The sequence below is a fragment of the Diachasma alloeum genome, unplaced genomic scaffold (assembly GCF_001412515.2).
Source record: "Diachasma alloeum isolate Michigan unplaced genomic scaffold, Dall2.0 Dall_scaffold_00396, whole genome shotgun sequence".
Taxonomy (NCBI): domain Eukaryota; kingdom Metazoa; phylum Arthropoda; class Insecta; order Hymenoptera; family Braconidae; genus Diachasma; species Diachasma alloeum.
The window spans coordinates 288,547-303,848 of NW_021680535.1; the positions used below are offsets into that span (position 1 = coordinate 288,547).

Consider the following 15,302-nt stretch of genomic DNA (forward strand, 5'->3'; position numbering starts at 1 on the left):
CCTCTAAAGACCCGGAGAACTGCCCTGCCGAGTTATCCCCAAAGAACCTCCACGATCTCCCCTTGACCATACCCCCCTCTCCTTCCCCCTTAAAAATACCACCGGAGCTCCACTATAAAGATACTCCCCAAAAACCTCCCGAGATCTCCCCTTAAAAGACCCTGAGGGCTGTCCTGGGAACTGACCCCCAATATCTCCCCTCGACCATGGCCTCCATTAATCCCCTTTTGAAAGAACCCGATAGCTCTCCTAAGTTAACCCTCAGAAATCACCGAGATCTCCCATTGACCCTTTTCAAAACACCCAATTCACGTTCAAACGCTTTTCCTCACTCCATCAACAAAATAACCCTCCAATCAATGAATTATGACAAATTCCAACATCAATGTTTCAATTTCTTCCCAACCCTACTTGTCGCTCACTTCAATCACCTATTTGGAGCCAAGTTCTGATAATAGCCGTTTTCGTAAATGAAGTCTCTGGCCTTACTGATTAGTTAATTAAGCTATATTTTATTTTTATTTTCTTATTCTTTCTATTTCATTGGTTTTATCGAAGTAGTTCCCGATTTGAAACACCTCCTCTAGCCTGTCTCCCCTCCTTTACTTTTCCTCTCATTGTTATCTGTGGTATCATGGCCGTCTTACTCTTAGCTGTGCCCCATTCGAGCTAGGACTACACGGGAAACCATGTAAAACCCCAGTCGCACAGCCAGCCGATTGTGCAGTGCTCTAATGTATACATCTGTCACACTGACTAGATGGAGACACTAGGCCGCTACACCATGCCTACCGCCCGTAATTTTTGTGCGAGCGAGGTGTTCCTAAGCGGTCATCCATCCAAGTACTAACCCAGCTCAACGCTGCTGAGCTTGGATGTCCGCCGGAGCAACACCTCACCCACCTAACCATTACAGTCGGTTTTAAGCTATATTAATTTAAATGAAAATAATCCGACCCGAGGATTTGGATAGTAAACTAAGCTGGATGCAACCGGCTCACAAGTAAAAACAAATCAAAGGACGATCGTCTGATCTCAAGATCCTTGTTCAATCAAATCTAGAAAAGGAATATTTTTTTCAAACACAATATTTCATCTCATTGATTTCTTCTTCAATCTTACACTGTTAAAAATTTTCATTTTAATTTTCCGTGTTCAATCTCGGAAACTTTTATCTGTTATTTCCGGAGACGTTATCAGCGTCGGGGGGCAACTTTTAAATAAATAGGTTAAAATTCCGTGAACAAGGGCTAGAATTTTTGTAGTAAAGATTATTGACTGAAATTTCGAATCGGGAATTTTCGTTTTACTTTTTATTTAATTAGACAACGCTAAGTTTCTTTTTCTCTCTTACCCTGATTGAATGGATATAAATAATTCGTGAAAGGGATTAAGGATTATGAAGGATAGAACAGGATTGATAATCAAAAGATTCCGTATTGCATTTTATATTCAAAAGGAATAAAATATATTCTTGATTTTCTTTTGTGAAATACAATCGAATAGTTTCAAATTTTAAACCAACGTTACGAAAATAATTTAATTTGGATTTTGGTTTGAAAGTAAAAGGTTGATTTGAGTTAATTATTTCTATCCTTGGAGAGTCTTTTATAAATTGGTGAAAGTGTGAGAATACAATGTTTGATGTTGTTTTCAATTACTCACGTATGATGATTATGGATTTCGTTCTATATTCATTAGTTGTTATTTGTTGGTCGCCAAATAGACCGTAGGGGTGAATCCTTCGGTTGATTTAGCAGTCTTTCACTACCGGTATTCAAAATCTCTCTTGACACTATTATGGTTACTTCTCACTAAATCACGTTCATCCACTCGAGTTTATAAAATTATACTTGGTTAATTTTTTATTTTGAGAATGTCCACAGCCACGTAACTATTGAATTAGTCCTTTTACAATGCAAGAAATATCACTACTTTCGATTAAAGAATGTTTATTCCCGTGTACTTCTAACTGATCACTATCTTAATATTATTCGATAGTCACCACGCGTAATATCGACTCTATGTGAATTATTACTTGGGAGGTTGGAGCGACAGATCGATTCCGTAATTGATTTTCACCGAGGTAACTCACAGATCCGGAGTTGTTTCTAGACTGCCAATTTTTGTGGGTTTCAGGAGCTGTTCGACTTATGGGGGTTTCACAACTCGGTTTTTGGTTAGTGGAAATTATGGCGTGATTTTTCCCACTTTTTATTCTAAGGGGATCGACCTGCTGATTCAGAAATTTGAGTAAGCGCACGAAGCAAGGTTCATAGTCCGGTATGTGACGAAGACTTGCATTGAAGAGTTCACTCACCGGTGTGAAGAAACTCTTATCGCAAGCACTGCAGTTTTTGCTTCGAACTTTCTGTCTTTTGTCACAATTTGGATTTATTAATTTGATATAATAATTTTGAGGTGAACATGACAAGAAATTCAATATTTAGAATTTTTGGACATCACATATTGTGACGTGAGAGGTTTTCTACCTCCCTTAATTGAGTCACCAGTCGACTCAAAAACTATTGCTCAACTAGCTACGGTCAGAGCTCACGCGGATTTCTCTCAAGATCTAACGTGATGCGACTAGGATAGGATTTGATTAGATATTCTTCGTATAAAACAATCGAGCACTACTGTTACATTAATCATTGACAGTATATTGAATAGATAATTGATAGGTAAAGTATAAAATCAACTGTTAAATGGGCTCGGTTTCGACGCGGATCTACTATAGATTTTTGGCTAGGAGAGGACGTCCGTCCATCTTCAACTCCTGCCGTACTCTGCCCTATTCCAGAGCTTCAAAGTCGTTGCTGACCGAAAATGCTAAATAAGTGTTCTCACGGTTTTTCTAACTAACACGGCCATATGTCCATCACTGACAATGGCTAAGACAATCAAACAGCTCCATTCTGAGAAGCTGGACTCAGGTGTCACCGTGAGACTGCTTATTGAGCATTTTGGACTTTTTCTATCTAGAAAATATTAATTGAATAAAATCGACGTGTGAATATCTCCACACGTCACACATATCATGTTTAATTTCTACTGAAATTTCAAGAAATGTTGTTATTGAAAAAGGAAATATTTCATTAATTTTCTGTTCGACTGATCTGAAAACCGCTAAAATACTTGATTTTTCAGTTTAATGATTCCGTAACAATTCAGAAAAATCAGGAAAATTCCGGGAAAAATTGAAAATTCATGTGATTTTGTTTCTGAATATTCATGTTCCATTGAAAATTCAATCAAGTTGTGAAATTTCCGTCTCATTTTCACTGAAAACTCATGAATTTGCTCGACTTCTACCTAAAACTTGAAATTTCATAATCATTTTTCCCTTAAATTGCATTCAATGTTGTGTTCATGAAAATTAGTACCATATTTTCCATGAAATATCGAAAAATTTCCAACAGTATACTTCGAACAGAGGGAAAGAGGATATTCATTTACTTTATGCATTCTCCACCGTTTTTTTCCTTTTTAAAATATGACGAAAGAGAATTGCAATGCCCTAGAATGTGTGTAATTCACCAGATTCTCATCATGCGCTTTAAAATGTAATAAAACGGACTTGAACAATTCAATTACAGGTGTATCCATACCACCTCCGATCTCATTAATATAAGTGTCCACTTCATTTCCAGGAATTCCTCCGACGTCACGGTTCAACATCCCGTCTCTGTCGGAAGGTTCGTAGTGCAGACAATTTGCCCCTAGCTTCATCTAGTCATCAGGACTGCGAACAAACAGGCTGTCATGATGAGTGCATGGAGATGAACAGAGAGAGAGATATATTTCTACCGCGAAAGAGTGAGGATGAGGAGAAATTTGGTGAGACTGATTTCGAGTCGAAGAGGCAGAGCAGCTCAGAGAGTGGATCAAAGGACCATACTGATGCGCCCCTCATTGAACCATATCATCAGCAATCCACCTCCAGGTATGATTGATGTAACTGATTGCATTAGACTCCCTCTAGTGGATGGGAGCATTTCCAGAGTTGTTGGAGTATTGCCGGAGAATCCGAGAGAAATTTCTTGTGAATTTACTATGCAGTTTTAGTCGTCGATGCTATATTGACTGAATGACAATGTCAATTTCTATCTGGAAATGCATAATTCAACGGGAAAATGATTAATGTGCCGATGGTATGAGGTACCTTATTTCATAAGGCTTTCCGATTTTTAGTGCTGATTGTGGGTTGATATTTCATGATTTTATTTGACAATTTAGTAGCCATCATTCTGTGAATACCTCTTTAAGGAACTTCCGCAGTACATTTTGGGGCTCTGAAGTGGGGAAAATTACCAAAGGTTTCGACACTCCGGCACCTTTTGAAAAAAAAATAATGATATGACGAAAAGTTCACGGGTCTATTGAAATTTTATTCATGAATAATCAATTGCAATTTATTATTATTCTGAAATATTATTCATCCGAATTTTTTAACAAAGAGAAATTTTCATGAGAGATTTGACAACCACGCATTTTTGTTCGATGCAGTTGGTATTCTTGTGTCCCGATAAAATCCTATACGGCACTATAGAATCTATAGTATATGCCTTGACGGAATTCACACGATGGCCTCCGCCGCGCGCACTCTAGCCTCCCTCAACGTTGCCATGTTCAGCCATCAGTTTTCTCTAACGTAACTAAAATCCCGAACTATGCCATATATTTTCAATAATTACAAATAATCCCTGTGGTGACGGTTAATGAAATTGTGGGGCTATGTTTCTGAAATATATAGGGTTCTATTCGTGAAGCTTTTAGATTTTTATTCCATTGTCGATTATTTTTTTGTGATTTTTGAAAAAGTTGTACCATAAGACTCTGTGTTAATGACACATTTTTCATATTTTTTCCTCAACAATCTATGTGGTTCAGCGTTTTGGGACTTCGGGAGGATATCGGTAATCACTCAAAGAATATATTCTCAAAATTTCAGCTCTGCAGTCCATTTCCTTCTACTCCCATATACTTACTGCGGAAGTTCCTTATCCCCTCAAATATGAATCGAAAAATCGTAATCTATTGGCGTTTTCCTATCAAATATCTCATAGAATCAAGACGAAAAATAAATCGAATTTTAACGAGAATTCCCTAGAATTTTAATAGAATCCCAGTAGAATTTTCTAACCACTTCGTTAAGTTTTTCTATTGAATTTTTTCATACGTGATCCTCTCCTGGGCAGGTATACACCGGTACGATTGAAATTTTTACGATTCAATTCACCGAAAAATTTATGTAAACACTTGTCAAAAATCTGAAAAAAAATTATTTTATCCATACTCCAAATTGAAAAAGGAATGATGTTGATTTATCAATGGGATGAAGTAACGTGAGTGCAAAAAACACCAACAATTAACATGTAGATTCTTGCTCATATCTACACGTAACGCACAACCGAGGATTCTACTGGGCCAATAGTATGTATTCAGAAACCTCCGAAGAAAATTACTGCGTTGAATGAGTACCGCGGTGTGCAATCACATAGACACATTTCACATTGACAGTAACATAAAGTGCTGTGGGGTAGCGAGTAACTTCAGGGTACCGGTAACGAATTAAAATCAATGTATCGAAATGTATCTTCTATTTATGAAAACGAGACCAAACGCGCGCTACAGCGCGCTGTAATTGTAACACTCACAATTGAAAATCTCAAAATTAAATTAATCATGAATTAAATTTGTCGCCTCAGACGAATGGAATCAATGAAGAAAAAGCGTGACAGACTTGCGAGATATCAATAGTGATCGACTTTAAGTGTATGTTCTCTTTAGAATAGGATTATGTTGTCTTCCGAATTCTTGGACTTTTCTTCCAAAAAATTAAAAATTTCCGGAAAAAATAGAAAATGTAAAAATAGCAAAAGTAAGCAATGGAAAAATAGGGAATTCACAATCAACGCAAAAAATGCAAATGGGAAATTGGTTTCGTTACAGCCGAGTCAATATAATTAAATACATGTTAATCGGCCTTGCGGTCACTGGAGAAGGGAGTGAATCAAACCAAACTAATTTCTTATCACAAATAAGCCAACGTTTCAACCCATTCTGCTGGTCCTCTTCAGGGCTTGTTCATTTTAGGGATGTAGGCAGACGTTTGAAGACACGAGCCCTTCTGGACTCGTGTACAATGACTTCTTTCTGCCCCCACAGAAGTTCATTGACATTGTTTTATTCTATTCGTCTTTCGTTTCTTAACAATAGTGTTGTTGTTTCTTGTAATATCATTGTTTGTACTGCGCCTACTGATATGTTGTTTGCATGGATGTTAATTAAATTCCTCTCATGTAAAATAAACAAGCCCTGAAGAGGACCCGCAGAATGGGTCGAAACGTTGGCTTATTTATGGTAAGAAATTAGTTTGGTTTGATTCCCTGGTTTCTCCAGTGACCGCAAAACTGATTAACATTTCCTTAATTATACTAAGACGGTTGACAACAACTACTATTAAAGAATTAATATATTTTAACTAATAAATTAGCAATTTGCTTCCGAATGGAATTTCTATGACAATGTATTTTAAATTGAATTCAATGGTTCATTTAATTCAACATTGCCTCAATCCTGGCAGCCAATATTGCCCCAACGTTGAAATTTTTGGCCTTTCTCCGAATACTGATTTCAAAATAAATTTTTTCAACAACAGATGATGCAATCAATCTCATGATGAAACTCGGTCAAGATGGCATTGGGAAGAATATTTTAAATCAGGATGGGATTCATTTAAACAATTATTTTCTCAGTTATCGTCGAAAAACAGTCGGTCGCATACACACATACACATACATGCATACAAGGATAGGGATATGATCTAAAAATAACATATTCTTACTCCTAAGGTCAAAATTAGTTATCCCGTGTAGAAATCCCTCAGCTCAATTCCTGTTTGCTATACAGTCAAGCCGGAGCTCAGCGATCGATTCGAGCGCATGAGCGGAGGTTTAGCCGCATCCCCGCTTGAATTTCTACACGAGATATTGACATAAAACATTGGAAATTCCGGATTTAATGAATACAATACTTCCATTCGGAAGCAAAATAGAAAAATAACGTCCATTCTACTCTCGGAGCATAAATCATCGTTTCGTTAACCCTCGATCACTCGCGCTCGGCCGCCAGCCTTCATTCGTCGCACGGTTAGCGCAACGCCGGTGGCTTAAACCGAGCGCGCTGTTGCCACCTTGGCACTTACCGCTATGCGCACCTTCCAAGCGGGGCACTGAATGTAGCAACACTGTCGCTCGAGGGGCCGACAGGGACTCACTCGCACCGGGCGGCACGGCGCCCCTTTTCTGTCCGCGCGACGGTTCTTTTCTTTTTTTAGCTAAACAAATTTCCCGAGAAAAAAACGGACAACGCCAATGCTTAATAAAAGGATTGAACGAGAAATACTAATTTTTTCAGAATTTTTAAGCATCGAGAAACACGCTATGGTATATTTGAGGGCGACTGCCATGGGTTTTTTTACTCGCGTGGTTGGTCAGTTCTCGCCTTCGGCTCGAACGCCAACTCCACGCGAGTAAAAAAAACCCCATGGCACTAGTCGACAACGATATTTTTCCGTAGTGATTTTCACTTTTACGAGTTTGGGCAAATACCAATCTCCGGAGAAGGAAAAGTAAAGGTCAGTATGGAAAAAATGAAAGGAAAACGGGCGGCGCCGCGCTCATTGAGCGAGTGATCGAGGGTTGAAACTCTGTATTTCAGTGTTAGTGGATAGCGACAAACCCTCCAAATGTTAGTGGAGATTGATAAGTTGGTTTTCTTGTGCTCAAAATGCCGTAGTATCCTCAAAAACGTCTAGTAAATTACAGGTAAATTTCTCTCCGTGTAACAAAAATGCTTTTGTGTGCATTAAAAAATTGATGAGAAGCATGGACTCAATATTGAAGTGAGGACATATAATGAATGAATCTTTCTGCCCTGGTAACAAAGTCATTGTTTTGAAATTATATCAAAACAACGTACGTCCTGTTCTCCGGATAAATCACGTACGTCTTCTTTTCTCGTTTGCTATTTAATTAAAGGAATGGCATCGTGATTTGAACGCCCCAAGTTAATTAAGAAGTACTTCATAGAGGAATTTACAACTGTTCGTATTAAAGAGGAATATTCTCATCTCAGAACTTTGAGGGAAACAAGTTGCAGCAATAGTTTGAATAAGTTGAATTTTATGCGAGCGAATGAAATGAACACTCGTAATTTCATTTTAAATATAATGGAATGATAAATTGAAGTAATTTGTTCAGGAGAATATAGTACAATAATGTCTTCTGAATTGAGTTATGCAATGGTTGTTGGAGAATTCATTTCTGAAATGGTTGCAAAATTTTATGAATGTATTGAATTGACATAATTCAATATATGATTGACCTGATTGACTGAATACATGGATAAAAATTAGTCAATTACTTAATTCTTAGAAAAGATTCATATATTACCTCGTCTACTTCAATACTGGAAATGAAAAAAAAATTTTAATGATGAATAAATGTATTTTTTTTTTTCAAAGTTCCATTTCAACAAACGGGGAAGTTTCTCGAGAAAGTAAATAAATAAAATACGAATGACGGTGATAAAGTTTGCAATTTAATCTATTGCGATTTGCAATGTGCTGGACTATTGCAAATTATTGATAATCATTTATTGAAGGAAAGGCTTTTAATTGCAGCTTTCGTGCCGCTCCCTTTTAGATGAAGTATGAATGAAAGTTCTAATGTAGATAATTGCAGAAAAATCAATTTGGCTGTAAAATGGTGAAACAGTTCAAGTTCATAGTGGCTATTTTGAGAATTATGCACGAGAATGTTGAAAAAAACCGGTATAATTTCAGGGGAAAAAATCAAATGATTTCTCCTGCATTGTCTAAAATGACTTTACGCATTATCTCAAACTTTTCATCATCAAAAATCGATGCTTCTGGAGATATTCAGGAAAGTAATGAGAAGCAATATTTTTAATAAACTGGAGATCGATAAACAACGACAGGTATTTTAACTAAATGAAAAAGATTGAATATGGGGCGTTCCACGCTATTTCAACGGCGAATTTAGTTGAGTAAGGAATCCGCAAACTTTTGAACATTTACATCTCATTAACTACGCATTTTATGTGGAAAACTCAGAAGAGCTTTATTGTTCGAAAAAAATGGTTAGGTATTAAAAAAAAATATCGCTCGGAAAAGTAAATATTATTGCAAATTTTTAGATAAACAATTAGAAAACTCGTTGTAGTTATGTGATTTCTATCCTGAGAAATTTGAAAAAAATTGTTGAGAAAGGTGTGTCAATTTTATTTAATGACATTCACTGATGGTTGAGATATTAATTTTTTTACGAAATCGCGCGCGGCCCCGCCCCCATTCCGTGCGCTACCCAATTCAAGCGCTCTCAATCCTTATGAAACTTTGCACAACCGTAGCTTACTCAATACTTATTTTATGGTAAAGTATATTTTTTTGTCGTTATATCACATATTCATATTTGGATATTTGCAATAATCACATGGATATCTATTCAAATATTCATATTTTGGAGGTAAATGAATGATAAATGTGAGTGCGATTTTGCCCGTACAACAAAAGTTTGTGTTGATCGATGTTTAGTTTCTAGAATTGATACTTATTAAAATGATTTTATAAATAGCGAGACATGTATTGAGTTAAAACTGTTTCACCGCTGCACAGCTAAATTATGATATTCTGTTCCGTAGGTATTTCCTTGTAGTTGACATTAATTTTTAATTCGACAATAGAGCCTGTAGTTTTGATATTCGGTTTCGACTCGGTCAGTATTTTTATTTGGAAATTTGTAATCAACCCTTCCACTCTTGAGGGAGAATTTTTCAAATATGAATATTATTAGAATAACCTGAATTAATAACTCTTGAACTAATGTCTCCAACCGATGACCTTAAAAGATTTAGATCATGCTTAAGACCCGGCCACCATCAATTTTATTGGTAAAGATAATAAATACGGCAGAAATTATCACAATTGAATATAATCAGAATGAGTGGAGCCATGTCGCATCAGTTGCAGTTAAGGATGTTTAGCCAAAACCCACATTATTCACCATAATTTTAATACTGTCTCATATGCCAGGTTCATATTTGAGCCACATGTGAGTAATAATCTTCATCCTTCCATTGGGGCATCCCAGTGAGAAATTAATTTCTGAAAATCACTTCTTGTAACATTTCGCTTAGGGAAGAAACATGACCTTGTGAACTTTGATCGAGATGTTGCATGGGTTCGATTTTCGAATTCCTCTAAAAAAAAATTGACCGCTATTACGAGTCGAGCAACGCGACAACACCACACAACAGCTGATCGAGGTCGGTAAAGTCGGTGACGATAATGCAGTGCTAGAAGCATATGGTCACGTATAACACAATAAACATTCATCTCACTGTTACCATGCCACTACGAGCCGACGCGTGCGATGTTGTCCGATCACAATTTGACTGTTAACACTGCAGTCATAAAACCTCCATTATCTATGAACCTCCATTATCTATGAACGGAAAAATACGCCATAACACTTCTAATTTAATGAGAAAAATAATTTGTAAATTGAATGATTTATTTAGTCAATTTTATCTTTCATTTCAAATAGTTACAAACAAATAGTCCAATAATTCTGCACAAGAACAAATTTATCCTAAGGTTTAAACAGTGAACATGGGCTTGGTGCAATCGATCCTCGGTAAGAGATTGAAAAAATATTACAATCTGAAAGTCGAAGTTTTTCTCCAACAAACAGAAAGTAGGAATTTGTAAAGTCCATATAATTCCCATTTCATTTGTAAATTGAGTTGCATTACATATGATGAGAAAATGTTTTTTTGACTCCACACTTTTCAATTACATTAGCGAATTTTGTACACTTATGTGCGTATTACGTTATAACTATAGTTCTCAATTGCCCTACATACTGTTGCGTATTTGCCGTTTTCCTCCCTCTCAACGACCTTCACATACGATCGTATCTTTCCTTCTCGTTATTCTTTTATCTTGATTCCTAGTTCGCAGACCTGTCATTTCTTTATTAGTTGTAACCTGTACATGCAAAAGAATTTCCCTTTCCCCAGGTAGAAATTATGACTTGCATTTGGGTAGCTGCTAGGTTGCAGTGACGGCCACAGTCCAACAGTTAGGTAGGCGCGTTAGGCAGACACTACCCGAATCGGTTACGCTAAATAGCGTTGTGGATGGATTGCGCGGCAACGTTTCAGTGCATGGTTTCGTGCGTCTAGATGCTAGGTTGCTGTAGTAGGGTACATTGCCGCATAATTTTTCATATTGGTATGGATCTTTTCGAATTGAGGGTGCAAGGTATATATTGAATAATCAGTTTTATTAAAGTTCATTTTGTTTACAAAAATTACATAAATATTACATAGAATAATTTCCTTACGTTCACATCCTTCTCAAACTGCAGCGAGTCCAGTCATGGGGCCTTCTGAAATAACAATAAATTTCCTGAGTCATTACTGGTAAAATTACGATAGAAATGTGAAACGCCAAAGATCAATATTTACATAGAGAGTGATCATTTTTCATACGATTTTTCATAAACGAAGAAAAAATAATTACAATTGTGAACGAGATAGGAGATTGTTCAGTCTCATAATTAACATTCGAGGATAATCTCCTCAAATTCCTCATAATACAGAACATAAATTCAGACATCTCTAGACTAAATCTATCAAAGGACATTAGAATCATATGAAATAATTCATTTCGTGTTCTGGACCCATACTATTGAAAATTATGCAACTTTGAAGTGTTACATGTATGAAAAAAATTCAATAGAAAACCTAATGAATTCGTTAGAAAATTCGATTGGATTTCTATAGAGATTCTATGGAGGTTTTCTAGGACCTCTATTGAAATTCTATTGAAAAATTCTATTTGTTTTTTGCGACGAAACTATTCGATATTTGGAAGAGGGAAGTCAATAGATATTGAATCTCTGTTTGAAATTTTGTGATAAGATTTTTCCTATCAAAATCATTGGGCAAAAATTTTCTACGTTTTTTGGTTTTGTGTTTTATTTTGCGTTATAGGATCTGAGTGGAAAAAACTCAGAAAATCTGTGCTCAATAATTTTGATGGAAAAAATCTAACGAGAAAATCTCAAACAGAAATTCAAAATGTATTAACTTTTTAGTTATCCATACTGGATAGCAATGCTCGGTTGTCGCTGGGAAGCCACAGCCTTAAGGCTGCATCTACGAAAGAGTTTGGCGTAGACATTTCACTGCACTGTAGCGACTCCCCGACATGTATAGTAGTCCAGTCAAATTAGATTTTGTATATCGAAATTAACCAAAGGGCACCAAATTACACCAATCGATAGCTAAAAGTGTAATTATTAATGTTTTAAAAAGTATATGCTCAAATTTGCCGGGGTGATTCACAATTTGTTATAAACAATTAGGAATTGGCGAGAGGCCGTCTTCAGTCCTAGATATCTTTAGTTAACCTCACCAGATGGGAAAAAAAAAATATTTCTTTGTAGCTGAGAAAATTTCCTATCGGGGGGAGTTAGGAACTTATAACCCAAAATGTACCGTTAATTTGTTATAAATTATAATAGCAATTTCGGAGCAGTCGGCGCAACGCGTCAGCTGTTCCCCTCCCTGCGCCAGTGCCATGAGTCACATGATTGGCGTCATGCGCAACTTATTCAAACCTCCTGCTGCGCTCAACGCAATAGCCCTCAGCTGGGTTTTTGATGAATATCTCCGAATCTGTGGGTGGTAGTCAAATTTTCATTATAAACTTTTTTTTAGATCTTTATTTGCTCTATAAAAATGGTCTTTTTGAAATTCAGCTATTCAAACTAGTCAAACGGTCACCGGGCTCAACGAAAATCTCGAGAAACTTCGGGACCCTTCGGGGTCACAGTCAACTACGAAGAAAATCCCCAAAAAAATCTGTAGTATCGCTCTAGCCACCGAGAGAGTCACTCTAATCACAGTACTTCATCGCCGTAACCGCTCAACCAAGTACATCACCGGAGTACATCAATGCGATACATTTGAGTCTAGCGCTTTGTATAGCGTCTCTATTTAATTCAATTCAATTATCAATTAATTCCAAGTTAACTATCAATTATTTTGAGTCAATCATCAAGTTCAATATCGAGAGAATCTCAAGTGCAGTGCATTTTCAAATCATCATTTAATTGGCTTTGTCGAGCAACTCAATAGTGTAACATTATTAATTTTAACATTTATTAAACATTTATTAAACATTATTAATAGTGTAACATTATTATTCCACAATAAAGTACATCAACAATGTGGTTTTATAATTCCGCGTGTTTTAATTTTCCACCTCCTTCCACAATTCCACTTTTCCCCAACCGGCATCTCAATTTAGCTTCAATCTCAAACATGGTCGTAACAAAAATTTTGCTATTCTCCAAAGTTTTCGAGATATTCAATGAAAAATTAACAATATTCAAAATATTCAATAAAGTTGAATTTTGTCATCCTTGAATTTATTTAGACCTCTGAAATTCCGAGACTATATTGCAACCTTGGATTTTTTTCTGGTTTCATGAGCCCTTCAATTACAATAAAATATTTTTGTGTGTGAATAATTATTTTTTATCGGTGAGAATAATTTACTGGATAAATTAGAGACATTTCTAGAAATTGCAAAATAATCGTTCAAATTTCTAGGAATTCCGACAGAATTGAAGAACACAATAGAAAAAAGTAATTCTCACAATTTCCAGGATTTCTGAACAATTTGAAGATTTCTAAAAGTTGTGGAGAACTCGAAGAAGCTTCTCAGAATTTCCAAGAAATTGAAGAAATTTCTAATTTCAGAAGAAATCTTGCGAGTTTCTAGAAACTTTGAGAAGAGAAATTTTAGAAATAATTCTAGAAATATTGAAAATTTTTTTCAAACATCTAGAACTCTAGAAGGAATTCGATAAACCTATAATTTTTAAAAGAATTGCTTCCGTTTATGAAAATTCCAAAGAAATTTTGAAAATTTCCATATTTCCATGAATTCCGAGGGAATTGAAGCAAACACTAGAAAATAGAGAATTCTCAAAACTTCTAGAAATTTCGAAACAATTCAAGGATTTCTATACGGAGAGAAATTTCCAAGAGAAATTCTAGTACTAGTACTGGAAAAGAGGATTAAAGTGACGGCCAGGGAAAAATTCTATTGCTGGCAATGGACATTTTATTGGTGTTCCTGTGACAATTTCACCTAAGTACACAAAAAATTCGCAGGAATACCAATCAAATTTCCAGTGCCAGCACTGGAATTTTTCCCTGGCTGCCACTTCGCCCCTCTTTTCTAGTGTTAGCACTACAATTTTTCTTGAAAATTTTCTTAAAAATTTTTCTTGAAAGTTTCGGAGGAATCGAAGAGATTTCTGGAGAATTCCAAAAAATTATGCAGGTTTCTCGAATTTTTGGAGGAATTCAAGAAATTTCTAGAAAATTCTTCGAGTTTCTTGAAATTTTTAAGAAATTTAACTAAATTTAGAATTTCTGACGGAATTTCTCAAGTTTCTAGAATTTTTGAGAGGTTGAAGCAGTTCTGTGAATTTGGAGAGAATTTAAAACTTCAGGGAAATTTGGGAAGAATTTATGCATTTGTGGAATTTGTGGGGGAATTCAAGAAATTTCTAGAACTTCTAGAAATTTCGAAAGAATTCAAGCGTTTCTGGAATTATTAAATAAATTCAAGACACTTCCAGAAGTTTCAAGATAATCCTTCAACTATCTAGGAATTCCGAAAGAATTCCTAGAAATTCGGCATTTCCTTATTCTCCCACGGCTTAAGGAGTTCAAAATACAATGAAAGCAGAAATGCATAGAACATTCAATGAATATATTTTTGAGAAGAACTATTTAGTTTCACAGAATATAAGAAATTCAAAATATATGAAAAGAGAAAATCACAATGTGATAACATAATAATATTTAAAGTTCTCAACATTTCTTCAACAACAATACCACGCTTTGATCTATCAAACAACTATTATAATTTGAATATTCATAAATTTCGCAAATTTATCGCAAATTTCGCGCGCATTCGGAGTTTTAATTATAAGAAAACCATATGAAAACTCTCATCAAAATTAAAATTTTGAAGGTACAAAGAAAAAAAATAGGAAAGTGTTCCCCTGGACTTGTCAATTTGCATCAAAGGAATTATAAAATTAGTAAAATTTCAGATATAAAAAAAGGGATCTTGAACAATAATAAGTGAAATTGTCCGCCGACAATTCAGTAGCAAATTTTTC

General features: G+C 35.7%; 1 protein-coding gene across 3 annotated transcripts in view; it reads left to right on the top strand.

Annotated features, from left to right (window-relative positions):
• Positions 1 to 15,302, top strand: part of LOC107041973 — a 320,981-nt gene that overhangs the window by 265,790 nt on the left and 39,889 nt on the right. For all 3 annotated transcript variants that reach the window (XM_015262811.1, XM_015262812.1, XM_015262813.1), the window contains one exon: positions 3,654 to 3,946. In XM_015262811.1, coding sequence (XP_015118297.1) covers positions 3,654 to 3,946 — 293 coding nt within the window. The remainder of the gene's footprint in view (positions 1 to 3,653; positions 3,947 to 15,302) is intronic.